This window comes from Arvicola amphibius, chromosome 1 (assembly GCF_903992535.2).
Source record: "Arvicola amphibius chromosome 1, mArvAmp1.2, whole genome shotgun sequence".
In the NCBI taxonomy this organism is placed as follows: domain Eukaryota; kingdom Metazoa; phylum Chordata; class Mammalia; order Rodentia; family Cricetidae; genus Arvicola; species Arvicola amphibius.
Window position 1 is genome coordinate 145480344 of NC_052047.1, and position 12559 is coordinate 145492902.

Sequence of the window (12559 nt, forward strand, 5' to 3'; positions counted from 1 at the left end):
TCCAGAAAGAGCAGTCCCAGAAATGACATACCTCTGGGTCCCAGGAGGAAGTGTGGAATGAGGGGCACATTCCTAGAAGTACCGGGCAGAGCCTGAATCCGAGTATTTGGGAACCTACTCAGATTTCTGAGTCATCTAAGGATGCCCTGTGCTGGGAGGTCAGGCTGCTGCCCTCCTCCAGGTGGCGCTCATGCCTGTCTGTCACAGCATCATGCCTGTCCTTCTTAGAGAATCCCCAGGGACAGTGACCAGCATGCAGCCTCTCCTACGGCAGGGTATGGGCCACTGAAAACACCACCCTCGGTCCCACAGGCCCCTGCCCACCTCCCACACTGAGCTGGGCAGTGGGGTCTTGCCTGCTCTGCTATGTAGAAGGTGTGGCTGTTGGTCTGAGGGTGCAGCCAGCGGCAGCGGAAGGTCTCCCCCAGGATGGGGTTATAGGGTTTCTTGATGCCCTGTGGGGAGCACAAAGACATGCTGGAGGAACCAGGAGGAAAAAGTCACTTCCAGGGGTCTAAATGGGGTGAGGTGCAGAAGAGACAATATAGGGGTACTCCTGCTTCTAGAAGGGGTTTTGACTTGCTATTAGCACTCTGCTTTTGCTTTGAGGAGACGACTTTTTGAGGACGGCTCACAGTTGGAGGCGTACCTCAGGAATTCCTGGCTTTTACTAAGCTCAGAGGGTCCTCAAGACCCCAACCAAATCTGACTGTCCAGGAATGGGGCACGGCCCACACATAACTGGGTCAAAGCCAAGCTTGGGAGGTGACTGGGTTCCCTTGGTCTATCTCAGTCTACCGTATGACTCTGGGTTGGTCTCTCTCTGGGCCTCAGGCTTACATCTATATGAGACGCAGAAGTGGAATTAGACTCACTGGAATCTTCCTGCTTTTGCCCCCTGAGTGCTAGTATTATAGGTGTGAGCTACCACACCTATGTGTGTGCTTGTGCGTGTGCACATGTGTATGAGTGGACATGCCCGTGGAGGCTGGCAGTCAGTGTTGAGTACTGCCCCGCAGAGACAGGACTGCTCACTAACCTAGCACTTGCCAAGAAAGCTAGGCTGGCTGGCCTGTGAGCCACAGATTCTCCCATCTCTGTCTCCTCAGCACTGAGGTTACAAACATGCGCTGCCTCCCAGTTCACCCAGTCCTGTGAACCTAAGCAATGAAACCCAGGTCTTCATGCCTGCAGGGCAAACATTTTACTAACGGAGCTGTCCCCCATCCTCCCTCCCCTTTCCAAAGATGGATTCTCGCGTATATAGCCCAGAAGGCCTTGAACAGGAAAATCCTCCTGTCGGTATTTCCCTAGTGCAGGAATTACAGCTGTGCACCACCACATCTGGCCAGCGTCTTGGTTGTCAAGTTTGTGTACTATGGAACCCCAGCTTCACGTAGACCTGCAGTCCACTCCGTAACCAGGGCAGCTGCTACCAGCAGAGTCCTGGGCTGGGAGTTCTTGAAAGGGGCTCTGTGACAGATAACCCCAAATCCCAGGGGCACGGTGTAACTCAGGGTCAACACTGTTGTGTGTGGTGGCACCTGTCACACAGCCTGAGGCTGTCTCCTTGGAGACTGAGAAAGGATCCAGTTAGTGGACCCAGCATTGAGAGCTGGGCCTGAGAAGTCCAAGAAAGGACTGTCCTCCACCTCTCGGGATCTGGGGCCATGGTGGGCAGAGCTGGACGTCTTCTGGGCCACAGAGGAGAGTGTTGGTCCCACTCGTGGTGGGCTGACAGCCCCTGCTTAAGACCCTTCCCTTCCCACAGGCCCCCTCACCTTGGGCTTCTTGTAGAAGCCAGACAGATACCATCGCAGCACAAGCTTCATGCGGCAGTAAGGGTCTTCCTCCGCGGCTGCCCTGGGATGGGGGTGGAGAGCTCTGACTCAGGCTGGGTCCCCAGCTACTCCCCCAGCACTCACCCCTTTCTTCAACCCTTCCAACCTCCACCCAGTTGTCTGAAAGAGGCAGCCTCATCCCAGACGACCTCAATACCCTAGCGCCATAGTTCCAGGTGGGCCAGAAATAGGCAAGTGGGTTTAGCACATAGCCAGAAAGGGCTGTGGCCACTTCCACACGGGGGCAGAGAGGGCTTTGCACGCTCCGGGCTGCTGGGGTGCTCTCACCTCTAGGAAGAACCCTTGATATGCATGCCTTTACTTCCCTCTTCCTGGCTCTACCCTGCCCCCTGCCTCTGCAGCCCTCAGGGGCCCTGGAAGCCCCTTCTGTCGGTGACGCACCTGGAGAGCAGGTCCCCATGATAGTAGTAATCCGAGAGCTTGCTGAGGAAGGATCGAGGCTCCAGCACGAAGGTGGGCAGCACCACACGAGACAGGTCCATGCCCGGCCGCAGCTGACGTAGCAGCACCCACATCAGACTCTTGTTTTCCTCTGACACGGTCTCCACCTGGGATGTCTCATCCAGCTGCAGCAGAGCAACACAGTCAGGCCCTGCGAGCTGGGACGTGGAGCCCCCACTCTGGGTTGACCAAAGGAGCTGAGGGACAGGGAGTCAGCACGGCACATTTGGTCCTTGCCCACAGGATACATGTCTGCCCTGTGTGAATGAGTGCCACCGCCCATTCTGGGCCTGGGAGTGAGTGGGTTCGTCAGTGGGTCTGAGAACAAGACCAGCTTTTTTCTACCTCTGGTGTCCCGGCTCTCCTTCTCACAGGTACAACTGTTACACGTGGCTCGTTCACAAGGCCCTCACTAGAGGCCAAACCCACAGGACTGCCCCATCCTGTACGTCTGGCCTTCAAAACCTGAGCTAAAAACCCTCTTCTCTAGAAGTTCCAGTTTCCTGGGTCATCTGTGCTTGTGGGTGTGCCAGGCAGCTTTCTGCTGCTGTAAGAAACGCCCAAGGCAGTCAATTTTAAAAGAAGAAAGGTCTGAGCTAATCTCAGCACTAAGGAGGCTGACAAAGAGGACTGCTATTTATGGCCAGCCTGTGCTCCTGAGTGAGTGCTAGGCCAATCACGGCCCAGTCACAAAGGAAACAAGTTTTATCTTCAGTGTGGAGGGCTTGGTGTGGGTTGCTGAGCAGCACTGCTTCAGGCCTCTGGAGAGGTGGTACGGCATGGAGGAAGTACATGGCAGCACAAATGCTCGCGATCAGGATGCAACTGAGGAAAACCTCAGACCCCTCTCAGGCCACGCCCCCAGTGACCTAACTTCTTCCTCCCAGGTCCCACCTTCTCAAGGGTCTATCACCTCCCAGCTGTGACAAGCTGTCCACACTTGGTCTTTGGAAGATGCTCAGCATGCAGATGATAACAGTGAGAGCCAACACAGGTTCCTCAGGGGCCCAATGCTGTCCGACCCATGGGTCTCCCAGGGGCGGGGTTATGCTAGGTGTATACAGGTCCCCAGTGTGTACAAGAGTTTGTCGTCTGTCCAGCAGGGAGGGCTGGGATCTTTCCTAATCTTCCTGTCCTCTGGTCACAGTCCACCCCAGTGCAGGAAAGCTGATGTGGGCCCTCACATCACCCCTGCATCTCATGCGCGGTGGGCAGGGCATTCAGAGACGTCCACTCATGGACGCAGATGCGAAGATTGCAGCCCTAGCCCCCACCCCCATCCCCCGTATCCCGTTTCCACTCTCTAAGGTGACAGTGGCTCTTACCTCTCCCAGCTCCTCCTGGACCTGCTCCACATAGGTCGTTCCCCTCCGTGGCCCACCAGGGCTATCCAACGGGTCGCTCCCACTCTCATTGGTCTTGTGGCTGTGATCCTGGGTATCAGCATCTGAGTCTTCGGCGTTCTCTCGTTCTGACTTGTCGGAGAATGCATCATTCTCCAGGTGGTTCTCCAAGGCAGACCCGTTCAGCCTGGAGAGTGGAAATGCCCGTGGACCCCCAATTCCAGGCGGCACCTAGGACCTCAGACACCCATCTTGGTACCTGGCCTCTCTCACTGCAGGGACTTCATACACTGCTCCTGTTTTACCAGTAAGGATGCAAAGACTGGTAGCCACGGGAACAAGTCTGCCACCCTAGCTGGCCTCCCTCCTGCTGCTTATGGGGACAGCATGCAGGCCCCCTCTCACCCAGATCACTCACGGGAACAGATCTTGGTCTGGGATGGTGGTTGAGGTGGGCAGTCCGTAGAGAGAAGAGGGTGAGGCATCGGGTGAGGACCCCTGCTCTCCGTCTCGGCCCTGCTTGCATGTGCTCAGTCGCAGCAGGCTGGAGCAGCGCAGGGCCAGCTCCAGGGCATCCAGCCAGCAGCGGCCTGGGGGACACAGAGTGAGTCTGGTGGGGTGGCCTTCCCTGTCCTTCCCCACTGTGGTAGTTTGAATATAACTGGCCCCTATAATCTCAGTCCACTCCTTTCACCTGCAAGGTGTAGGATTCTCAGCTCCTTCTCCAGCACCATGTGTGCTGCACACTGCCATGTCCCACCCTGATGATAACGGACTGAGCCTCTGAACTGTAAGAGCTGCTGAGGTCACGGTGTCTCTTCACAGCAGTAGAGACCCTAACTAAGACACCTACCAAGGAACCTGATCTGTCTGTTGTTGGGAAGTGGCTTTCAAAAAGCAATCTCCTGCCAAGGTACCCTGTCTTTCAGTCATGAAACTTCTGGTCCCACGCCTTACTCCATCCCACTAGGGTCAAGTTAAAGATCTGCCTCTCCACAGACCCCGAGCATTGCATGTAGCCATCTTAGCAGGAATGAATATAAGCTAAAGAGACAGGCATGCTCTATTGGCCATCAGACTATTGAAACCATGGACCTCAAGACACTGGAATTTTCCCAGGAGTCTCACACTGGGGAAGAGAAAGGCTGAAGCCTGGTGCCAGTAGGAGGGGGAGCCTGTCCCCCAGAGAGATCTCAGAGTTCTGAGAACTTGTCAGACCGCCTTGCAGGAGAGCCTGGAGCTGACAGTGATGGGTCAGTGACGGGCAGGACCACACCCTGACCAGGACTGCTTAGCTCTGCACACCTCCTGCCCTCTACCCTAAACCTAAATTTCACACCAAGATCCTAAAGGTGGACTCGAGGGCCTTCGTTTCTCTTCACAATGTGTCCACACTGAATAAATCTCCCTCCCCTGTGCTTCACTGCTGTTTGAATGTTTAACTCTTAAACTGAGAATAGATGGCTGAGTCCAGCTTGTTGGGGCTGCCAACAGCTCTGGGAACATGTGTGCACATGTGTGTGCCCTTGGGAATGACAGAGCGTGAGGCACACATCAGGGATCATGTGTGACTAGGGACAGAGGCTGGGCAGGGACCTAGTATGCCAGTGAGGAGACAGTGACCAGGCTTCAAGAGGCAACAAAAGACAGCCAGGGAAAGCAGGGGACAGGCAGAGCAGGGCCTCTGCTGTGGCCCTGAGGTCCCACTTTCTTCATGACAGTGTGTGTGTGTGTGTGTGTGTGTGTGTGTGTGTGTGTGTGTGTGTGTCTGCAGGGCTCGGTTAGACCTGTGTCACACCACTGTCCTGGGGAGCGGGGTGGGGTGACAGATAGGAAGGTGTTGTTAGGAGCTATGGGGAGAGGCACCCATGAGGGTGACACCAGTGTCCTGGCATAATTACTAACAGCAGGGCTTCCATCCACCCTGTGCCTCAGAGCCTCCTATAAATGATACCTTAGTGTCCGAGGGACTCATGTGTGATGGCCCCAGCTTAAAGCAAGATAAGGAAGCTTTTGATTCCTAAGCTTCCATGCTGGGTGTCCCCGGGTACTGTGGGCTTTTTTCCCTAACTTAAAGCTACACAGCCTGCTGTTAGTGAGCACCTAGGGCTACACTGGGAAGCTCAGGGGGACCCACCAGGTGACCTGGAACTGCCCTCTTGCTGAAGGATGTCTGGGATCCTGCAGGGCTCACTGTAGGCTTGCTTTGAGCACAGTACTACTGGGCATTTGTGGGGACAGTGAGAGGATCATGGGAGGTTACACAACTCAGGGTGAGACCTGGGGAGATCATTGTGGAATTGGACGTAGGGCTCAAATGTGCATTGTGTGGTTGCCATAAAAGACTAGACATCCTGAATGCTATACATCCTTAGAAACCCATTTGAAAGCCCCTGGCTCCTCCTGTAGGAAGCCTACCCTGATACACATGGGGCTGCAGATAATCTTCTTTGACTGTGGCCCCCGACAATCAGGGCTTCAGTTCAGGCCTGCCATCTGTTGGCAGCTCATTGCTTAGACTCCCAAGGTGTGCAGGCTCTGTTAGGGCGCAGGTTGTCTGTCCACCCCAGAGTCCAGCAGGACCAAGGTGAACAATAACATTAAAAGCATGACAGAGTGGGTGAGTGATAATATTAAAAGCATTCAAGATAGTCTTGGCAGGAATGTGGATATAATATATTTGACCACCAGGGGGCGTCATAGCACCATTATGGGATTCCAAGCCAGGACAGCGGGACCCTAGTTGTCAGGGCCTTTGACCTCCAGCAGGGGGCACCAGCTCTGAGGTTTTAATAAGGAGCCATAGTCCTGAATAGAGGCTGTCACCTGAAGGATTCCTAGTTACAGAGATAATGAGCTGCTGCTTGGAATCTGTTATCTAATTCAGAGAATCTGGATTTAGGGAAGCCTACATTAATACCTGTAACCTACTGCTAGACTACCTCTGGGTCGCCTGTTACTTAGTGTTCCCACCTGCCAAACATGAAGTATCACAGTAGAACTTGTTGGTGGCATTCAGAACTATCACCCGATTATCTCCATACAGCCCTGAGATTCTCAAAGCACTGGGGTGACAGGTACAGCTAGTCCCATTTAACCCACGAGGGAACTGAGGCTTGGCTGAGAGAGAGGTATCACTGTAGGGCAGGCTCAGTCTGTGACTTTGGGTAGCTGATTCCAGGGGACTCTGGGATGGCAGAAACAGGGCAGGTGGTACTCACCGTCCGACTCAGAGGCGGCTCTGAAGATCAGGTAGCTGCTGGGGAGTGGCTGGGTGATGGAGCCCACACTCTCACCTTTGGGGCCCTGGAAAGGCAGAGACCTGCAGTGTCAGGCACTGAGCCAGGAAAGCCAGGAGGAAGGGGGTGGGGGCACTCCCCATCCCTTTCTGAGCAGGGGCTCCTTCAGTTCGGGTCCCTGATTATGGTGACCACACCCAGCTAAGGTAAATCCTGGAGTCATAGTGGAATGGGGTCTCCAGAGGGACAGCTAAGGGCTGCTCAGTGTAAGGAAATATGTCTGGTATTTGGAGTAAATGTTTTGTTTTGCTTTCCTTTTGAGACAGGGTTTCACTATGTGGCCCTGGCTAGCCTGTAACTTGCTCTGTAGACCAGGCTTGGCATCAAACTCAGACCCGCTTGCTTCCGCCTCTGGAGTGCTGATTAAAGGCGCACTCCAGCAGGCCAGGCTGGAGAACATCTATACAGTCAGCATTTTCATATAAAAGTTTTATTTTTCTCCTTTTTGGTTTTTCAGACAGTTTTTGTTGTTGGTTTGTTTTGAGACAAGGTCACCCTCACTCTACAGCCCAGGCGAGCCTAGAACTTTCTATGTAGCTGAAGATGGCTTTGAACTTCTGATCCTCCTGCCTTGACCCCCCAAGTGCTGCCCACCTTTGGGTGATGGAGTGTCCTCAGCAGGCTGAAGAGAGGCTGTGCCGTGCTAGCTCAGTCATGTTCATAAATTTTTGATGTGCAATATTTTTAATCCACAGTGTGTTTATTCAGCTGTGATTTCACCAAAAGTGGAGAGAATACTACTTTTAAAATTAACAGAAGCCAGGCATGGTAGTTTATACCTGCCTGAAATCTCAGCATTTAAGAGGATGAGGCAGGAGGATTGTCACACGTTCTAGGCTAGCCTGAGCCACAGAGTGAGTTCTACATCAGTATGGGTCATAGAGTAAGAGAAACCATGTCTCAAAAAACCAGACCAAACTGGATGAGATAGTACACTCTTTCAATCCCAGCACTCAGAAGGCAGAGGCAGGCTGTGCTCTATGAATCTGAGACAAGCCTCCATAGAGAGTTCCAGGCCTGCCAAAGCTACACAGTGTCACCGTGTGTAAAGCTACACAGTGTCACCTTGTGTAAAGCTACACAGTATCACCTTGTGTAAAGCTACACAGTATCACCTTGTGTAAAGCTACACAGTGTCGGGGCTGGAGAGATGGCTCAGTGGTTAAGAGACCTGCTGCTCTTCCAGAGGTCCTGAGTTCAATTCCCAGCAACCACATGGTGGCTCACAACCATCTGTAATGAGATCTGGTGCCCTCTTCTGGCATTCAGGCATACATGGAGGCAGAATGTTGTATACATAATAAAAAAATAAAATAAAATAAAAGCTGCACAGTATCACCGTGTGTAAAGCTACACAGTGTCACCTTGTGTCACTCCCACCCCCCACCCCGGAATCCAAGCAAAACATAAACTTTGTTGTTTCTCTGAAACCCAAACGTCACTAGGTTTCTCCTAGGGACCCATGCCTGTCCTGATCAGTCCTAGTTGAACAGTCGTCCCCTCCTCCCCTCCAGACAGCACTGGATGAGAGACCTAACATATAGCCTGAATCTGCCCCATCTCTACTTCCCACAGCTCATCACGGGATGCTCACCCCTCCAGGGATCCCTTGCTAGAGCTCCTGTTTTAGAATTGGGATGCCAGGAGAAGCCCCCAATCTCCCTGGACCCCCCCCCCCCCCCCCGACGCCCTGTTGATCAGCTCACCTTTACGGCCCACACAGACTGGTCCAGCGGGTGGAAGAGTTTGAAGCAGAAGCCGTCCTTCTTGGAGGGGCGCTCGATGAGCTCGCAGCAGTGCAGCAGCACCGTGCCCACCCACTGGCCCACCTTGGGCGTCTTGTAGATGAGCAGCACGCCTGGCTTGAGCACGCACCACAGCTTCGTCCAGCTCTTAAGGGTCCCTCGGATCTGCAGAGGACTTCGCGGTCAGGGGCACCCATGGAGGATACCCCCCGAGCCAGCTACACAGATTGGTGGGGATGACCAGAGGCAGGGACTTGGGTGATGGACTCCCGGGGGCTGCAGGAACTAGGAGGAGTAGCCCAGAGTTCCGGTGGGAGTGTGGTCCTCACAGCACCTTGACTTTGGACTCTGCCCTCCAGATAGACCTATGAGGAGCTGGCTTCAGTGTGGGGTCATTTGTTATCATAGTTCAGGGTTTTGTAGTAACAAACACACGCGTCTCCCAAGTATCACAGATGTCCTGGCCTACAGGAGCCCCTGTGAGTGGCACCTGCCTACCTTCAGGCTGTCAGCCATGATGACCACACTGGGATCAGTCAGCGCACTGAAGAGCTGCTTTGTGGCCCGCTTCTTCTCCTGTCGGTAGTTCTCCTTCTGTGCCTGCAACCAGAACAGAAGTGGGTCACGGAGAGCATGGGCTGCCCCAGCTCCTCCCACTGCCAGCAGGGCACCGGGAAAGGAGGATGCAGAGCAGTGGCTCTCAGCCTGTGCATTGTGACCCCTTCCAGAAGGGTCGCATATCAGATATTTATATTATGATTCATAACAGTAGCAAAATTATAGTTATGAGGTAGCAATGAAATAATTTTATGGTTAGAGGTTACCGCACGAGGAACTTTAACATTAAAGGGTCACAGCGTTAGGAAGGTTGAGAGCTACTGATGCAGAGGGTGTGGGTGTTTCCTCCGTCCTCACCCTGAGCCAGGCCCACCTTGAGAGCGTCCTTCTTGGAGACCCTGGTTGTTGGGGAGGTACATTCCTTGTCAGATCCATTGCATAGTCTGTACTCAGCCTGTAAGAGAGAGAACAGGGTGCTAGGGGTGTCAGGGTATGGTTGGGGCTGCCAGGGCCAGAGCAGAGAAAGCAGAGAGCCCAGAATAAACAGAAATGAGAAAGCGATCCGGGCACCAGCACTCATCTCTGCTTCTGATTGGATGTGAGGACACCAACTGCCTCAGCACTTGCAGCCACGCCTTCCCACCCCACCCGACAGACTGTGCCCTTGAACTCTGAGCCCAAATAAACCCCCCCCCTCCCTTAAGGAGCCTTCATCGGGCATCTTGTCTCAGCAATGAGAGAAGAAACATGGTGGGGTTTGCAAAGAGGGTTTTGGTGGTAGCTTGGCCAAGGTGGTGACTAACTCCTAGGCTGTGTCAGCCCTAAAGACAGCATCCCTATCTTCCCTGATGCCCAGAACCACTCCTTAGCTCTGGGCAGGGTCAACAAGGAGACTTTGGGGTAGGGATGGCCACTGGCTCTGGGGGAGGTATGTCTGGAGGATCAGTGTCTACAGACGGGAGCCAAGCATTTGAGCCTGGGGCCACAGCTTACTTCCTGGACCCAGAGCAGTAACCTGTTCAAGGAGCCATAGCCTCACAGAGGAAGAAACTGAGGTCTGGGGTACAGAGCCATAACTTTGTCTAAAGGTCACAGGTTTGGGGATAGCAAACTGTGCGGTGAATCCCACATGCCACCTGTTGCCGGGTCCCTAGGCTCTACAGGCATGATACACACGATACAGAAGCTGTCACATGCTATTGGAGCTCACTGAGAAGCTGCCTCTGGGAATAAGGCTGCACCCCACCCCCATTTTAGACCCATGCAATGTTTGTCACAGTGTCCCCCAAGGCCTCTGGTCTCTGACCTAAAGAAGTCAAATACTGTGCCCTTGAGAACAGCGGAAGGTGACCATTTCTAATGGAGGAGGTTACCATGGTTCTTCCCACAGTGTAACAGTGCTCACAGTGGGAACAAGAAGCCAGAACTCAGCGGCTGACAGAAAAGCACAGTGAGAACTTCAGGGGACGGCCTCCACTTCCCCAGACAGTTTCTGCCAGATGTTGTGAGCCCCGGGTGCCGGAAGTCCCTCTGTTCACCCTCTCTAGCAGGCTATTCCAGTCACTTCTGCCGGGTGCTGTAGACGCCTGATTTGGTGATATTTTGCTATCTGCTGCTTCTTTCTGTTGGCTACCTACACGTGTTCTTGTACTTTGTCTTGGTAAATACTTAATTAACACATTCATAGCTGGGCAGTGGTGGCACACGCCTTTAATCCCATCACTTGAGAGTCAGAGGCAGGCAGATGTCTGAGTTTGAGGCCAGCCTGGTTTACAGAGCAAGTTCCAGGACAGCTAGGGTTATAGAGAAACCCTGTCTTTAAAAGCCAAAATTAATTAATTAAAAAATAAACACACTCATTCAAAATTCAAAACATGTTTATCAGCTGTCCTAGCTTACTCTCCTGCACAGAACAAGCTGAAGCGTCTGGAAAAATAAACCAAATGAATATTTCATGATGTGAAAATTATGGTGTGAGAGCCGGTTTTAATTGTCAACTTGACAAAACCTAGAACCACCTGGGAAGTGTGTCAGTGAGGGGCTCTCGAGATCAGGTTGGCTGTAGTTTTCTTAGCTGGGTTGACAGAGGTGGGAAGACCCTGCCTAGATGTGGATAGCACCATCTCCTGGGCTGGCTCTGGGCTGAATTAGTCAGCTCAGCTGCTCTCTGTCCTTGACTGTGGTATGGGTGACTGTGATGTAGGTGACCAGAGCTCCAGGTTTCTGGTGCCTTGTCCTCCCTGAAGTGATGGACTGTAACCTGTGCTTGGCTCTGTGGGACAGACTGTAGTCCATAGGTTCATGGAGGCTGTAAGGGTGAGGGGTTGAAGTACTACGTGTGGGCTTTTGTGTTGGTGGGTATCTGTATTCATTATTTTTTTGAACATTATTTGTGTGTGTGTGTGTGTGTGTGTGTGTGTGTGTGTGTATGTAGGAAGGTAGGTAGGTGGGAAGACAGCTTGCAGGAGTAGGTTCTCTCCTACAGTGTGGGTTCCTGGAATTGAACTCAGGTCATTGGGCACGGGGGCAAGTGCCTTACCTGCAGATCCATTTCACTGGCCTGTATGTGCAGATTAAACAGAACAGCTCAGCTGGGTGTGGTGTTAGGCGCCTTTAATCCCAGCACTCGGGAGGCAAAGAAGGATGACCACTGTGAGCTGGAGGGCAACCTGGTCTACATAATGAATCCCAGGCCAGTCAGGGCTACACAATGAGACCTTCTCTCAAAGACAAACCGACTGACTACAACAGCTTAGGCCATGGTGTCACCTGCAGAGAAGGGGACCGTACCATAGCAAGTCTCAGAAGCATGCCCTGGTCACGCAGTAACCAAGGAGCCACGCTGGGATTGAAACTGGCAGTCTCCCTTCAGAGTTGCACCCTCATAGCTGCAAAGAACATTCTGGATCATCAGAGGAAGTGCCCAGGGGTTCTGCTCAGAAGCAGTCATTGAGCTGAGGGTGAATGACAAAGCACGGGCCAAGTAGTGGGCCTCTAGAGACAGGCCCTGTGGGTACTCTGCAGAAAGCTCCCCAGCCTGGCCTGCTCCTCCACGTGGCTGGGTAGATGCATCTCTTCCTCAGCCCCCAAATGGCCTGCATAGAAGGAGGACAGCTCTGACCACACTGGTGGTGACAAGCTCCCTTGACTTGACTAGGGCTTAGATAGTCCCAGCCCTGCAGGGACTGTGGTTAGCTGTTTGTCAGAGTGGCCCTGTGGGGCAGCTAACTCAGTCCCTGCTCAGACTAGCAGCTGGCATTTTTCAAGAACTATGAAGAGATGGACAAATCAACCATTTAATGGTTTGAATT

The 12559-nt window shown here is 53.1% G+C and overlaps 1 protein-coding gene across 1 annotated transcript in view; it reads right to left on the reverse strand.

Annotated features, from left to right (window-relative positions):
• Osbpl5 (oxysterol binding protein like 5) overlaps nt 1–12559 on the reverse strand; it is a 56232-nt gene that overhangs the window by 14639 nt on the left and 29034 nt on the right. The window contains exons 4-12 of the mRNA XM_038331070.2: nt 9622–9702; nt 9189–9290; nt 8652–8855; nt 6868–6952; nt 4065–4236; nt 3629–3833; nt 2244–2428; nt 1782–1863; nt 357–455 (exon numbers count right to left, since the gene is read on the reverse strand). Of these exons, the coding sequence (XP_038186998.1) occupies nt 357–455; nt 1782–1863; nt 2244–2428; nt 3629–3833; nt 4065–4236; nt 6868–6952; nt 8652–8855; nt 9189–9290; nt 9622–9702 (1215 nt within the window). The remainder of the gene's footprint in view (nt 1–356; nt 456–1781; nt 1864–2243; nt 2429–3628; nt 3834–4064; nt 4237–6867; nt 6953–8651; nt 8856–9188; nt 9291–9621; nt 9703–12559) is intronic.